At 39.8% G+C, this 12,844-nt stretch overlaps 1 protein-coding gene across 2 annotated transcripts in view; it reads right to left on the minus strand.

Annotated features, from left to right (window-relative positions):
- Positions 1-1,193: 1,193 nt before the first annotated feature.
- Positions 1,194-12,844, minus strand: part of LOC123242351 (kalirin) — a 188,211-nt gene continuing 176,560 nt past the window's right edge. For both annotated transcript variants that reach the window (XM_044670032.1, XM_044670033.1), the window contains 2 exons: positions 4,604-4,742; positions 1,194-1,907 (listed from right to left, as the gene is read on the minus strand). In XM_044670032.1, the coding sequence (XP_044525967.1) occupies positions 1,362-1,907; positions 4,604-4,742 (685 nt within the window). In that variant the 3' untranslated portion in view covers positions 1,194-1,361. The remainder of the gene's footprint in view (positions 1,908-4,603; positions 4,743-12,844) is intronic.

Raw genomic sequence — 12,844 nt, forward strand, 5'->3', positions numbered from 1 at the left:
AGAAGGCAGATTCCAACTCCCCAGAATGAGTGCCCCTCCCTGCCCCAAATGGTTCTGGTAACATTTGGTAATCCAGGAACCAAAAGGATAATCCACACAGAGACTTATCTTTCTTACCCATTTCCCAGAATTTTGCTTCTACCAGGCCTTTTAAGAGAAACATATGGCTGCTGCCTCCTAATAGATAAATGTCACTGCTATTAGCAGTGATAAGGATACAAGGGAAGAAACTTCTTAGTGTCTGATGCATCTCTGTAGAAGAAACTAGAAACTTCTGCTCCCTCATGGATAAGAACTGTAGGAAAGGTTTCTAATGGACCTATCATATGAACACTTTATATTCATGGACCTATTTTAAAGTCAGGTGGAGGCATAAAAATAGGCACCTGAATTTGCTCATTATCCAAAAATGGGCACATAAATTTTGAGCTCCATTGCTGTCCTAGCTCTCTGACAGATTTCTCTCCCAGATCACTTTTGAGCTGTCAGAGAAATGGGAGAAGTTTGATGGATACAATTCAACGTTCATCAAATAAACCTTCAGCTTGAAGCAAAGTCATAACTTTATAGATATTGAAAAAAAGAGTAACATCACTTCCTCTGGTTTTGGTAGAAGATTTCTGTACAAGGTTTTATAAAATATTTTTTAAAAATCCATCATCTAATTGTGCTTAAGTCAAAACGACTTACTGCTCCTATAAATAACTGTTTTAACTCTAGCACAGAAAGGTACTGGGGATTGATTTTAAAGCTATCTCTATTTTACATACATATATACACATATATCATAAAACTCTGGAACCTGGGTGGGATATATTCTACTGTATGGTCACATGTATTTGCATTAAGAAAGTATATCTAAGATACCTAAACTAGAGCAGTTGACAAATGGGCTGTCTCTATTAAACAGAATTCTGGGGTTGTTTTTGAAGATTTCAGCAAAGAGAGAATCCTTTTCAGTTCTGCATTGGCTCACTAGCATGAGCTTTAGTTGACTCCACTTATGATTCCACTAGGAACTCATAATTTTCCATTTTGGCCCAAGTCCACCTAAAAGTAGCCATATGGGATCTCACACCCCTTCAATTTCCTACAATCCCAACACCTGGCTTATTCCTTGACTTTGCAGAATAACCTTCTAGAAAGGGTAAATAGCCAACTATCAGAAAACTCCTAGATTCAGGGTGGGTTTTACTGTTTGGACACTGAATAACCACTGGAAAAAAGGTGCATGAGGTACATCACTCAGTCTGTGGAACTGCAAGTCAAATGGTTTAACACAGAACTATTTACAGCCCAATAGTGTCTCATTTTTGCTCACACTGTGTGTCTTAGTCAAGCCTCAAGGGCAAAAAGCAGGCTTATGTCCCTTGGTTCATCCGACTGACAATGAAGCTCTTGACATTGGGAACTGGGCGAATGTCATTTTGGTGCTTCCGGCGTTCTATGAAGCAGGCCAGTCGTGAGGTATCCAGGGGGATTTTGGAGTAGCTGCCATTATGTGGCTGCAACCAGGGGTGTTGCAGGCAGGTGGCTGCTGTGGGCCTCCTCCGGAAGTCTTCCTGTAACATCACATTGATGAAATCCCTTGCTGTGTTGCTGACTCCACAGAAGTACTCATGGGGGAAACTGAAGTCCACTCTACATACGTTGATACATGTTTCCTCCTTGCTCTCATCCAAAAAGGGGGAAACACCACTTAACATGACATAAGTCAAGACTCCGATGCTCCAGATGTCTGTGCCTAAAGAGACAGGGATGCCCTGGATCACCTCTGGGGCAGCAAACTCTGGGTTCCCCAGCAAGTGGTGGATATGGAAATGACCTGAGATCTGGACAGCATCCTCCAAATCAATGAGCTTCACTCGAGGCACTGGGATCCGTAAATCAATGAGCAGGTTTTCAGGCTACAGAACAATGAGAAAGAGTGATTAAAGGAGAAAAGTTTGTTTTTCTGATTGGAATGTCAGTCAAGATAACAATAATTATTCATATTTATCTAGCACTTTATGGTTTGCCAAGGGCCTTCTTGTTTAAGTTATATGCAATAATCCTGGACTGCAGTTAGGTTGTTATCTATTTTACAAATACTGAACTTGAGGCTAAGAAATTAGATGACTTGCCCAGCTTTACATGATAAATAAGTGTGCAAGGCAGGATTTGAGCTCACCAGCATGCTATTGGTTATACCAGTTAGCTGCCTACTTTGAATTCATTCATGTCCTTATTCTTTTCTTCCTCCCCTGACAAAACCTGTACAATACTATAAACTTCTCTCCAAGCAAAGTAAATCTTAAATAGGCAGAAGCTTGAACAAAATTAAGTCACAAAATCATAGATTTAGAGCTGGAAGGGACCTTGGAAGTTATTAGGTCTAATCCTTCACTTTAAAAATAAGGAAACTGAGGCATAGAGAGATAACAATTGCCCAAGGTCATGTAAGTTTTAAGTGGAAGAACCAGGACTGAAACTCATGTCTTCTGACTCCAAGTCCACTAAATTATACAACCTTTTATATTTTCTCCAAAGTATTTAGAGGTCCAGAGTTGGGTTGGGAGAAAATGGGAAGGGATAAGCATTTATTCAGCATCTATAAGGCAAATGCTATTATTAACCTCATTTTAAAGTTGAGGAAACTGAGGCAAACATGAAGTGACTTGCTCAGAGTCACACCGCTAGCAAGTGAACTCAGGTCTTCATGAGTAGGCCCAGTGTTTACTGCACTGTCCACCAACTGTGTAGAATGTTAGCTCTTTCACAGAGGGTGTATGTTTTTGAGAAGTATTAGTAGAGTAGGGTTGCATGAGGGCTTCCTGATTAGGTATGACTCATGGCTTCTCTCTAGCTTCCATAACAAGACTGATCTACTAACATAGTAAGGGTAACACCCATCCTTGGTGATTGACAATTAAGCAAATGAAAAGCATCTATCTATTAAACATTGTGCTAAGTGCTAGAGATATAGCCATTCACTGCTGAAAGAAGAGCTATGGGATAAAGACAATGAATTAGAACAATGGATATCTCCCTCATCTCCCCACTGGCTGCTGCTGTATCTTTGGGGTCTGAATATTTGAGACTCCTTCATTTTCATCTCTGCTTTCAGGCCATGAGATTTTAGAGAGTAAATTCTCTTTCATGGAAAACAAACCCTATCATTGATGAACTTCTTTCTTTCCTTGACTAGAATAATAGTTTATGGGGAAAAAAATTAGACTGGTGATCTAGGTAATTGGAAGTCAGATGAGCCCATCCCTCTTTTCTAATCCTTCTCCTTTCCAGGTGACATTATTAGATGTGGTTCACATGTGAAAGGCAGAATGAAATAGTGAAAAAGAAGGTAGGAGACTGGCTCTAATCTATTTTTACCATTGACTAGTTGTGTTAGGCTCTCTGGGCCTCAGTTTCTTCATTGTAAAATAAAGGCATTGGACTTTATAACTCTAACATTCTAAAATGTTAAACTCAAATAATTTACTTAAATTATATAGAAACTGATTTCAGCAGTCTAGAAAAAAGTCTGGTTGAATATAAATTTCTTGAGGCAAGGGCATTTTCTTTTAGCTGTTTTACTTTTGTTACTACCCTCCCCCCCCACCCCAGACCCCCTCCACCCAGTGCCTAGAATAGTGTCTTAACAAATGTTTGTTGAATTGAATTTAATCATTTGGGGTGGGGCATATTTGTTTGCATATTATCTCTCCTATTAAGTCATAAACTTCCTATGGGCAGGATTTGCCTATCTTTTACCTCTTTTTTTGTATCCCCAGGATTTAGCACAGTGCTTGGCAAATTCTGTTGTTCTTTAGTTGTCTTCAGGCATGTCTGACACTTTGTAGCCCCATTTTGGGGTTTTCTTAGCAAAGATACCAGAGGGGTTTGCCATTTCCTTCTCCAATTCATTTTACAGATGAGGAAACTGAAACAAATAGCTACCCAGCTAGTAAGTGTCCGAGGCCAGATTTAAACTTAGGAAAATGAGTCTTCCTGACTACAGGCTTGGCACTTCATCCACTATATTGCCACCTACTTGCCTTGACCTGGCAAATAATAGGTATTTAATAAATTTTTATTGATTAATTGAATTAATACAGATCTAGTCCCCAGCTTTATTTCATTGGAATTTTGGTTCTTTTAAAGAAATGGAAATGTAATTCATATTTGTTAAGGGTTAGCAAACTGGATCTGATACCTTTTGCCTTCTTATGGCTCTGTAGTAGACAAAGAACTGACCTCAGAGCCAAGAAGACCTGGGTTCTAGTCCTGCGTCGGAAACATGCTGAGAAATATCCTTAGAAAGCCAGCACTGTAGGCTAGTGGTGTCAAACTCAAATAGAAGTAGGTACTACTCACTGTATACACAATGATCCTGGTGGACTACAGATTGACTTAGTTTATTTTGTTAAATACTTCCTAATTACATTCTAAACTGGCCCTGTCACCAACCTAAAGTGTGATGGCTACATCATAAGCCTCTGTTCTGGGCAATTCTCTAAAACTCTAAGTTACAGAAAAGGTGCCGTTCTATCTTGATAGAGGAGAATTCCTCCATCTATATCAGTGAAACCAGGACAGACTCATGCCCATTCATGTTTCCTGTTACCTTGATATCCAAATGAGCAACCCTGCAATTATGCAGATACTGTAAGGCTTCCATGGTATCTCGGATGTAGAAAGCAACTTTTTCTTCCATGAGTTCATCATGGTTCATAAGATAGTCCAAGAGTCGGCCATCATCCATCCTACAAAAGAAAGGGTAAAGAAAGTAAGACAAAAAAAAAAGTTTAAAAGCAAACTTCATAAAGACCTCTCTGTAAAATTATTTCATTTAATACAGATATGTTTCAACTAAAGATCCACCTCTGGATAACATCCAAAGCTGGGGGGTCAGGATAGAAATGAATGAATTTACAATATGAAATCAACAATAAGAAAGTGCAGCTAGGTGATGCAATGGATAGAGTGCTAAGCCTAGAGTCAGGATGACTCATCTTTCTGAGTTTAAAGCTAGCCTCAGACACTTACTATGTGACCTTGAACAAGCAACTTAACTCTGTTTGTCCAATAAAGAGAACATGTCAGATAATAAGGTATAAGAGGCCTGGAAATGTAGGAGAAAGGAAGATCCAAGAGATTCCCCCTTAGAGCCTCCTGCCATCAAAGTCAATTCATTTCTGTCTGAGCTATCCTGGATTTTCCCTAGATCCTTGCATCTTGCCTTGCTGTTTTCCCATTCTAAATACTGTGCAAGAAGCAAACTGGAAGTATGGGAATAGTTCCCATAAGCTGGGATAGAATAGGATTTTTCTATATAAGGGATTCACATGTGCTTCAGTGGGTATTCTACTTCTCCTGTCTAGAAGTAAATCTACTCTTGGGAGATCACGTGAAATCAGATTCCTAATGCTTCTGCCCCTTAGATTTGCCAAGAGGTCTATCCTGGTGACTTTGAAGAAGGTCACACATTCATCACCAATATGTCATGGTCAGAGAGTTGGGAGAATTGTTTAATTCTTTTTATTTGTATCTTTAGCACCTTGGACAGTGCTTGGCATGCAGTAGCCACTTAATAAAAGTTTGATTTAGTTTCACATCCACAATGCCTTTTTTCTCCAGCAGAGGCCACCATTTCTTGTTTTTCTTTGCTCTCATTTTGCTTTCATAGTGATCCTTGCATTGTGTTCTAAGAGTTTCCATCAGACTCAAGGGGAAGGGAGACATTTTGTGTTCAAAAAGCTGTGGCTTGTGATTAATGACTCACAATCCTTTCTGCTTGCACACACCAAAATGATTTTGTAGAAAGACTTGTATTAGGAGACCTGCTTTCTGTCCATGGCCCTGCCACTAACTAGCTGTTGGACCTTAGCCAAGTTACCCCCCTTCTCTTGGCTGGTGAAATAGGTAACTGCCTTCACAGTATAATACAAGGGTAACACACACATAACCAGGACACACCCACATACCCACAAGTGACAGGATATACAGGATAACTGAGAACCTACACAAGGGATATGTGAATTGAGTAAAACACATTTGTTGGTGAATGACAATTGACAGTTTACTGGTCACCAGCCTACTCAGGGAAACTCAGGTTTTAGAAGATATCTTAACAGTGGGCTCTTTTCTTGGGATTTGGAGGAGGGCACAGGAAATAAAGCTCTTTATTAAGATCTTAAGGGTTAGGTATAGAGGGAATGGACAAACTAAAACTACTTTTCTAATGGTTAAATCCAAGGACTAGGAGGTGGGACAAAACCACACTAGCTTTAAGTTCAGGCTGATAGGTCCAGCCTATAAGGTTAGGAGGGAATGTAGCTCACTGCAGGGGACCACTTCTGTTCCAGTGATGTTGACAGCTACCAGGAATCATAGTAAATAAAATCCACAAAAGGTAAAGTCAAGGAGCTGAACTGGTTTGAGATGTCCATCAATCAAACCAGATTCACTGCTCAACTTGATCTTTCCCAGGGTAGATGGTTTTTTAGGAGACAGTTATTTTTCTGGTCTCTTCACCTCCAGCAGCTAAGAAAAGCCTCTAACTGCCATCAGTTGCATCCAAAGAGAGTCTCTCAGAAGAACATTTCTCCCTCCACCATTCCATGCTTGGAACACTCCAGCACTTGCCCGTCAGCCATCCAGTTAACTTATGTCTATTGCTAAACTTTCCCTAATTCTCTTATAACACCCATAAAATGAAGGGTTGATCTAAATGAGAACTAAAGCACTCTTCTAGCTTTATCATACTATGAATCTAAGTCTCTCCTAGTTGGAAAATTCTGACTCTCTGTGAATTAAATGATAGGCTATTTTTACTTTCTATCTCCTTCTCCCTCTTCAGTAACTGGGACCCATTCTTCTAAGATTCATGGAACCATAGGCTATAATCATGGTAGATAGAGTACTTGGCCTGGAGTTAAGAAGATCTGAGTTCAAATTAGGCCTCAGACACTTCCTAGTTGTGTGACCTTGAGCAAACTATATAACTTCTGTCTGTCCCAGTTTTCTCAACTATAAAATAGGGATAATAATAGCATCTACCTCATAGGAATGTTGTGGACATCAGTTGATATAATATTTGTAAAGTGCTGGCACATCGTAGGCACTTCCTTCTCTTCCCTTTATTTCATGCCATTTCTATGGTAAATAAGATGTATGGGAGATGAAATATATTGCTTCCCCATACTCAATAACCACATACTGTGTATCTTTGTTGGAATATTACTCAAGTTTAGGAAAATCCTAAACAGGAGCCATACTTAAGATAGAGAAATCCAGATAGGTATGTTAATAAGATAAAGAAAACCTAACCCATCAAAGACTTTCTAAGTCTCTATTTGGCTCTCTTTGGGGGAGCACTCATTCATTGATTTTCAGGGGCTATTGAGATTTCTGCTTTTACTCAATTTGATTTTAGCTCTGTATCCTCATGTGCTGTGAGCCATTTGCCCTCATTTCTACACTGGCTGCATTTCAGGGACTGCTAGTCATTTAGCCTTAGCATAATGGAATTGACTTTATTTTTTTTATTTCTTTTTTTACATTTTTAAACCCTTAACTTCTGTGTATTGGCTCCTAGGTGGAAGAGTGGTAAGGGTGGGCAATGGGGGTCAAGTGACTTGCTCAGGGTCACATAGCTAGGAAGTGTCTGAGGCCAGATTTGAACCTAGGACCTCCTGTCTCTAGGCCTGACTCTCAATCCACTGAGGTACCCAGCTGCCCCCTGGAATTGACTTTCAAAAGAACAATGACTCCATAAGTTTTCTTAAATGCTTACAATTTGTAGTGATGTGCTAAACAAGGCAGATGTGAAATAGTCCTCATCTCAAAGAACTTATGTTCCAATGAAGGATACAACATGTAAATGTGTATATATGTGTATGTATATACAAGGTAAATATAAAGCAGAAACAAAGTTCCCTTGGATAGAAAGGCTTTGGAAGCTGGAGGGATAAGGAAAGGCTTTTTATGGAGAGTGGTACTTGACATGAGTCTTGAAGGTAGTCAGTGATTCAAAAAGAATGAGATGAAGGAGCATTATAAGCAAGGAAAACAGCTAGTACAAAACACTGAGATGAACATTAGGCCAGAGAAGCAGCAAAAGGCCAATATGGAACAAAAAGTATGTGAAAGAGAATAATAGGTAAGAAGACTTGAGTGAAGAAAAGGAGACGGGTTTTAAAAAGCTTTCAATGCAAAACAAATTCTGTTTATTCTAGAAGGAGCCTCTGAAGTTTATTGTGCATAGAAAGACATAGGCAGAACCACACTTTTGGAAAATCACTTTGATATTTATTCTGAATGTAAGTGCTTCAAGAATAAGGATTTTCTTATTCATTTCTTTCCCTATTATTTATAATAAATCTCTAGTATTTAGTAAAAAAAGAAAAAAGTAAAAGAAAACCTAACCCACTAGGCATCAGGTTCCCAGGAGAGAATCCCAGTCTATATGAGCCCAGAATCCCTTCAAGGAGAGGAGACCCTGGGCCAAGGAATAAAGAAAGAATTGGAAAAATTAGAATGAGTATGGATATCTGAACCCTACATAGAAGAAACAGGGTAGATCAGTACACTTTGCCAAATGCCGACTTAGGATAATGTAGATGGTTTTTTTGGTGGTCATTGATTCTCAGTATTAGACTTTTGTATGGGACAGTAACAGACTTCTACAATGGAGAAAGATAAGAAAGAAACTCTTCATTTGCCCAGTAGGGTCCTATCAATTTAAATGTAGGTCACAATAATAATAGGACATTAAAGTTTACAAAGTATTTTGTGTACTTAGTTTCATTTGAAGCTGACAAAATCTCTGCTGGGTTTCCATTCACACAGTATTTTCTCCTTTTTAATAGAGTAGGTAAGTAAGGGGAGGTCCATATTTGCTCACCTAGTAAGAGTTGGAGATGGGCTTCAGATGTTGTCTCTCTTGGCTCCTAATCTAGTTTTTGTATAAAGTAGAGAGCAATATGAACTACCTAGAGGCCCTAGTCTACTGAATGGGCCACTTAGTTAACAGAAGCATAGTGCTTCAGGAAAGTTATAGAAGCAGTTCCAGTAGAGAACCTAACACAGATAAGAAGCAATCTGGAAAGATTTTCATACAAGCATATGACTAGATGCTATCAGTGCTAACAACCTATAGGAAACAACTGCTATGATATCACCATCCTTCCAGTCTCCAACATGATCACATTGTACTGGATTCCTCATTCTCTCTCACCCCAGATAGCCAATTAGTTGTTACATTTTGCTGTTACTACCTACCTTCGCAGCATCTCTCACATCTTTTTTTTTTTTTTTTTTTAAACTCTTACCTGCTGTCTTAGAATCAATACAAGTATTGGTTTCAAAGCAGAAGAGCAGTAAGGGCTAGACAATTGGGGTTAAGTGGCTTGCCAAGAGTCCCTTTATTACACTAGGAAGTGTCTGAGGCTAGATTTGACCTCAGGCCTGGCACTCTATCCTCAGCATCTCTATATTTGACCCCTTATTCCCACTTATAAAGCTACTAGACCCTCATTAATTTCCCCTCCCAACTCTTTTGACTTTCTTGATTTTAACACCATGCCTCAGTCACAGCTTCATCTTGGAACTTCCCTCAGCTCCTGGGACCTCCTCATCTTGGAGCCTTCTCACCTTAGGATTCCCTTCCACCCTGGCAACCCCCCTTTTCCTATTGGCAATATCCTTTCTTTGATGCTTCTTTTTGGGGGAAGGGCATAGGCTCACCAATCTTCATTCCCCTCCTGACTGTGCTTCTGACTTTTGGGACATTGATACTATGCCCCCATGGGAAAACCTTTTCCCCACCCCCTTTCAGTTTCCTATTTTGTGTTACCTTCCTCTATTAGAGTAAAAGCTCCTCAAGTGCTATCATGCATAATTTTCTAGTTACACAAAGGGTCTTGAAATATATTGTTTATATAAAGAATATCCTACCATATATATTATTTTTGTTGTTGTTCAGTCATGTTTGACTCTAAATGATCCCACTGGAGGTTTTCTTGGCAATATTACTAGGGTGCTTTACCATTTCCTTCTCCAGTTCATTTTATATGTGACAAAACTGAGGCAAATAGGATGTGACTTGCCCAGGGTCACTTAGCTAGTAAGTGTCTGAGACCAGATTTGAACTGAGTTCTTCCTGACTCTATACACTACCTCCTAGCTGCCCCATTTATATTATGTTATATTAATTACATTATATTATGTTGTATTATATTATATTTAGTATGGTACAGCATATCATTATAGCCATGTACAAATGCTTACATATACACAATGTGCATATATACGTCTGTGTGTATACATATGCATGTGTGTATACATATACCCATATAATGTATATATACCTATATAGGTGTTTATATAAAATATAGATGCCTATATATTTTGTACATATATACATATCCACATATATAAAATCTTTCTCCTGAATACCAGTTTCACATCACCACCTGCATATTGGACATTTTGAATTGGAATTTTCATAGGTATTTAAAAATCAACATGTTTAAAACAAAAGTCATATTTCTCTCAAAAACTCTTTGTTTGTGAACTCCCCTATTTCTGTTGAGGGTTCAACCAATCTTCTAGTACTCCCCAGTTCACAGTCTCAGTCACCTTCAATATCTCACTCATATCAGATCGGTCGTCATATGGAGATACAGAAGCAACAAATCCAGCTGAAAATCTGCCATCTTATAATTTCTATAAAGTGGAGCAAAGGAGGGTATCCCAGGTATGGGGGATTGCCAGAGAAATGGCATAGAGATGGAAACTGGAACATAGTTACTTCCTTCTTTCCTCTACTTATTTGAATATACTAGTTTCTTTCAGAGTTCAGCTCAAAAGCTACCTCCTAGATGAGGCCTTTCTAGATCTCCTAGATCTTCTAGATCCCAATTTTCTCCCCCTCACCTCATAAATTACTTCATATTTATTATGAATACACTTTTATGCATACATGTTATCTCTTCCAGTAGAATCTCAGGAATTGCTTCATTTTTTCTTTGTATAACAGTGCCTGGCACATTGTGAGTCTGTAATAAATGTTTAGAGATTGGTACTGGACAGCATTAGAACATTTGCATGGTGTATCATGAGATGTCAGGGTTGTGGCCTGTTTCCTGATCAACAAAATGAAAGATTGGCTTAGCTGATCTACAAGGTCCATTATAGCCCTAACATTCTGTGTTTCTATGAATCCATTATTACTCTTCTTTTCCCAGAGAACAATGAGTCATTGGCTGCTTGTTCGTAGCCTGAGCTATAAGTTTCTCCTTTCTTCCTTTTCCTGGATTCAGAGGGATGGCAACTGGCTGAATCCCTCTAAACTTTAGAGTAATTTACCTTACTTTAGGGAGTCTGATTCTTTTTTTTTTAAGTCCTTACCTTCCATCTTAGAATCACTACTGTGTATTGGTTCTAAGACAGAAGAGCAGTAAAGGCATTAAGTGACTTGCCCAATGTCAGTCACACAGGACATATCTGAAGCTAGGTTTGAACCCAGGACCCCTCCCATCTCTAGACCTGGCTCTCAGTCCTCTGAGCCACCTAGCTACCTCCCTGGGAGTCTTATTCTACATAATGTAAGGATGGAATTTGTGCAAGACGGATGGGACAAAAGGAGCCAGAGAAGGAGTAGCTGATAGTTGGTGACAGTTGATGACAGTTGAGACCAGAGAGGATTCTGGGGATTTCTCGGAGGAATAAGAAGAGGAGAGGTCTTCTGATGGAGGTTCTCCGAGGAAGGAGGAGAGGTTCCGAGGAGGATATCCCAGCTCGGATCCAGTCCTGAGGGCTTCCTGAGGATCTTTCTTTGGACATTGAAACTCTGATTCCCTGGTCAAAGGCATCCCATCGCTTCTCACCCAGCAAGACTTCAATAATAGAGTTAGCTAAGTGTTTAGACTCCATTTTGGGAGCAATCTCTTAGGCTCCTTCTCCCATTATCCAACCTTGCTGAGAGACCTTTCCGGTTTGATTTGCAATTACAGAAAAGGATAGAAATAGGAAATAGAAATAGAAACAGAAGGAGAAGAGGCGAGGGTTAACGCTTAGGAGTGGGAACCCCAAAGGTTCCCACCCAAGTGATGGACCCCATAGAATTAGAGAAGAGAGCACCCCCAAATCCCTCTGCCCTTCACTCCTTTCCCCAATCCCTATATTGATATTAATAAAAGACATTCATTAGTCAGATAGTGTTCCAGAGTGCCTGAGAGACGAGGGGGAGGAGAATAACAGCTTGGTCTGGCTGCCTCCATCTTGAAGCCAGACCACCCGCTGTGAAGTTGGCTGACCTCAGGGGAGGCTTGCGTGAACCCCACCCTCATTCAGAATTGGATTGGGGTCCCCCATACCTCATATTATAGGGAAGCCTTGCCCCCAATTCCTGTGGGGTGGCATGACCATCCAGGTCACCCAGTTTTGGGGTGATACTCCCTTGAAGTCTCCCAGAGTGTATATACGGTGGGAGGGGAGAGCTAGAAGAGCATCTCACCTCATAGACTCTCTCAATCTCTCCTCCATCCCAAACATTGGTTACTGGCTCTCTATTATTACAATAAAAAAAAAAAAAACCTTTTGCCTTTTGGTGATAGTATGGGAAATATAGGAGCCTTCATTTCCACTACAGCCTAATTTCTAGGGCTATCTGGAAAAAATCTACTACTACTTTAGTTGCTTGCTCCAGATCACATAGGTAATAAGAATTGGAGGTGGGACTTGAATGCCAGTCCTCTGACTCCAGAATCAGTGCTCTTTTCACTGTCCATATGGGGTCAACAAGCCCAGAGGGTGGCCTGGTTCCATCTAAATGGGCAGAGGTGGTCCTAGAGAGAGGCTG

The sequence above is a fragment of the Gracilinanus agilis genome, chromosome 3 (assembly GCF_016433145.1).
Source record: "Gracilinanus agilis isolate LMUSP501 chromosome 3, AgileGrace, whole genome shotgun sequence".
Classification (NCBI taxonomy): domain Eukaryota; kingdom Metazoa; phylum Chordata; class Mammalia; order Didelphimorphia; family Didelphidae; genus Gracilinanus; species Gracilinanus agilis.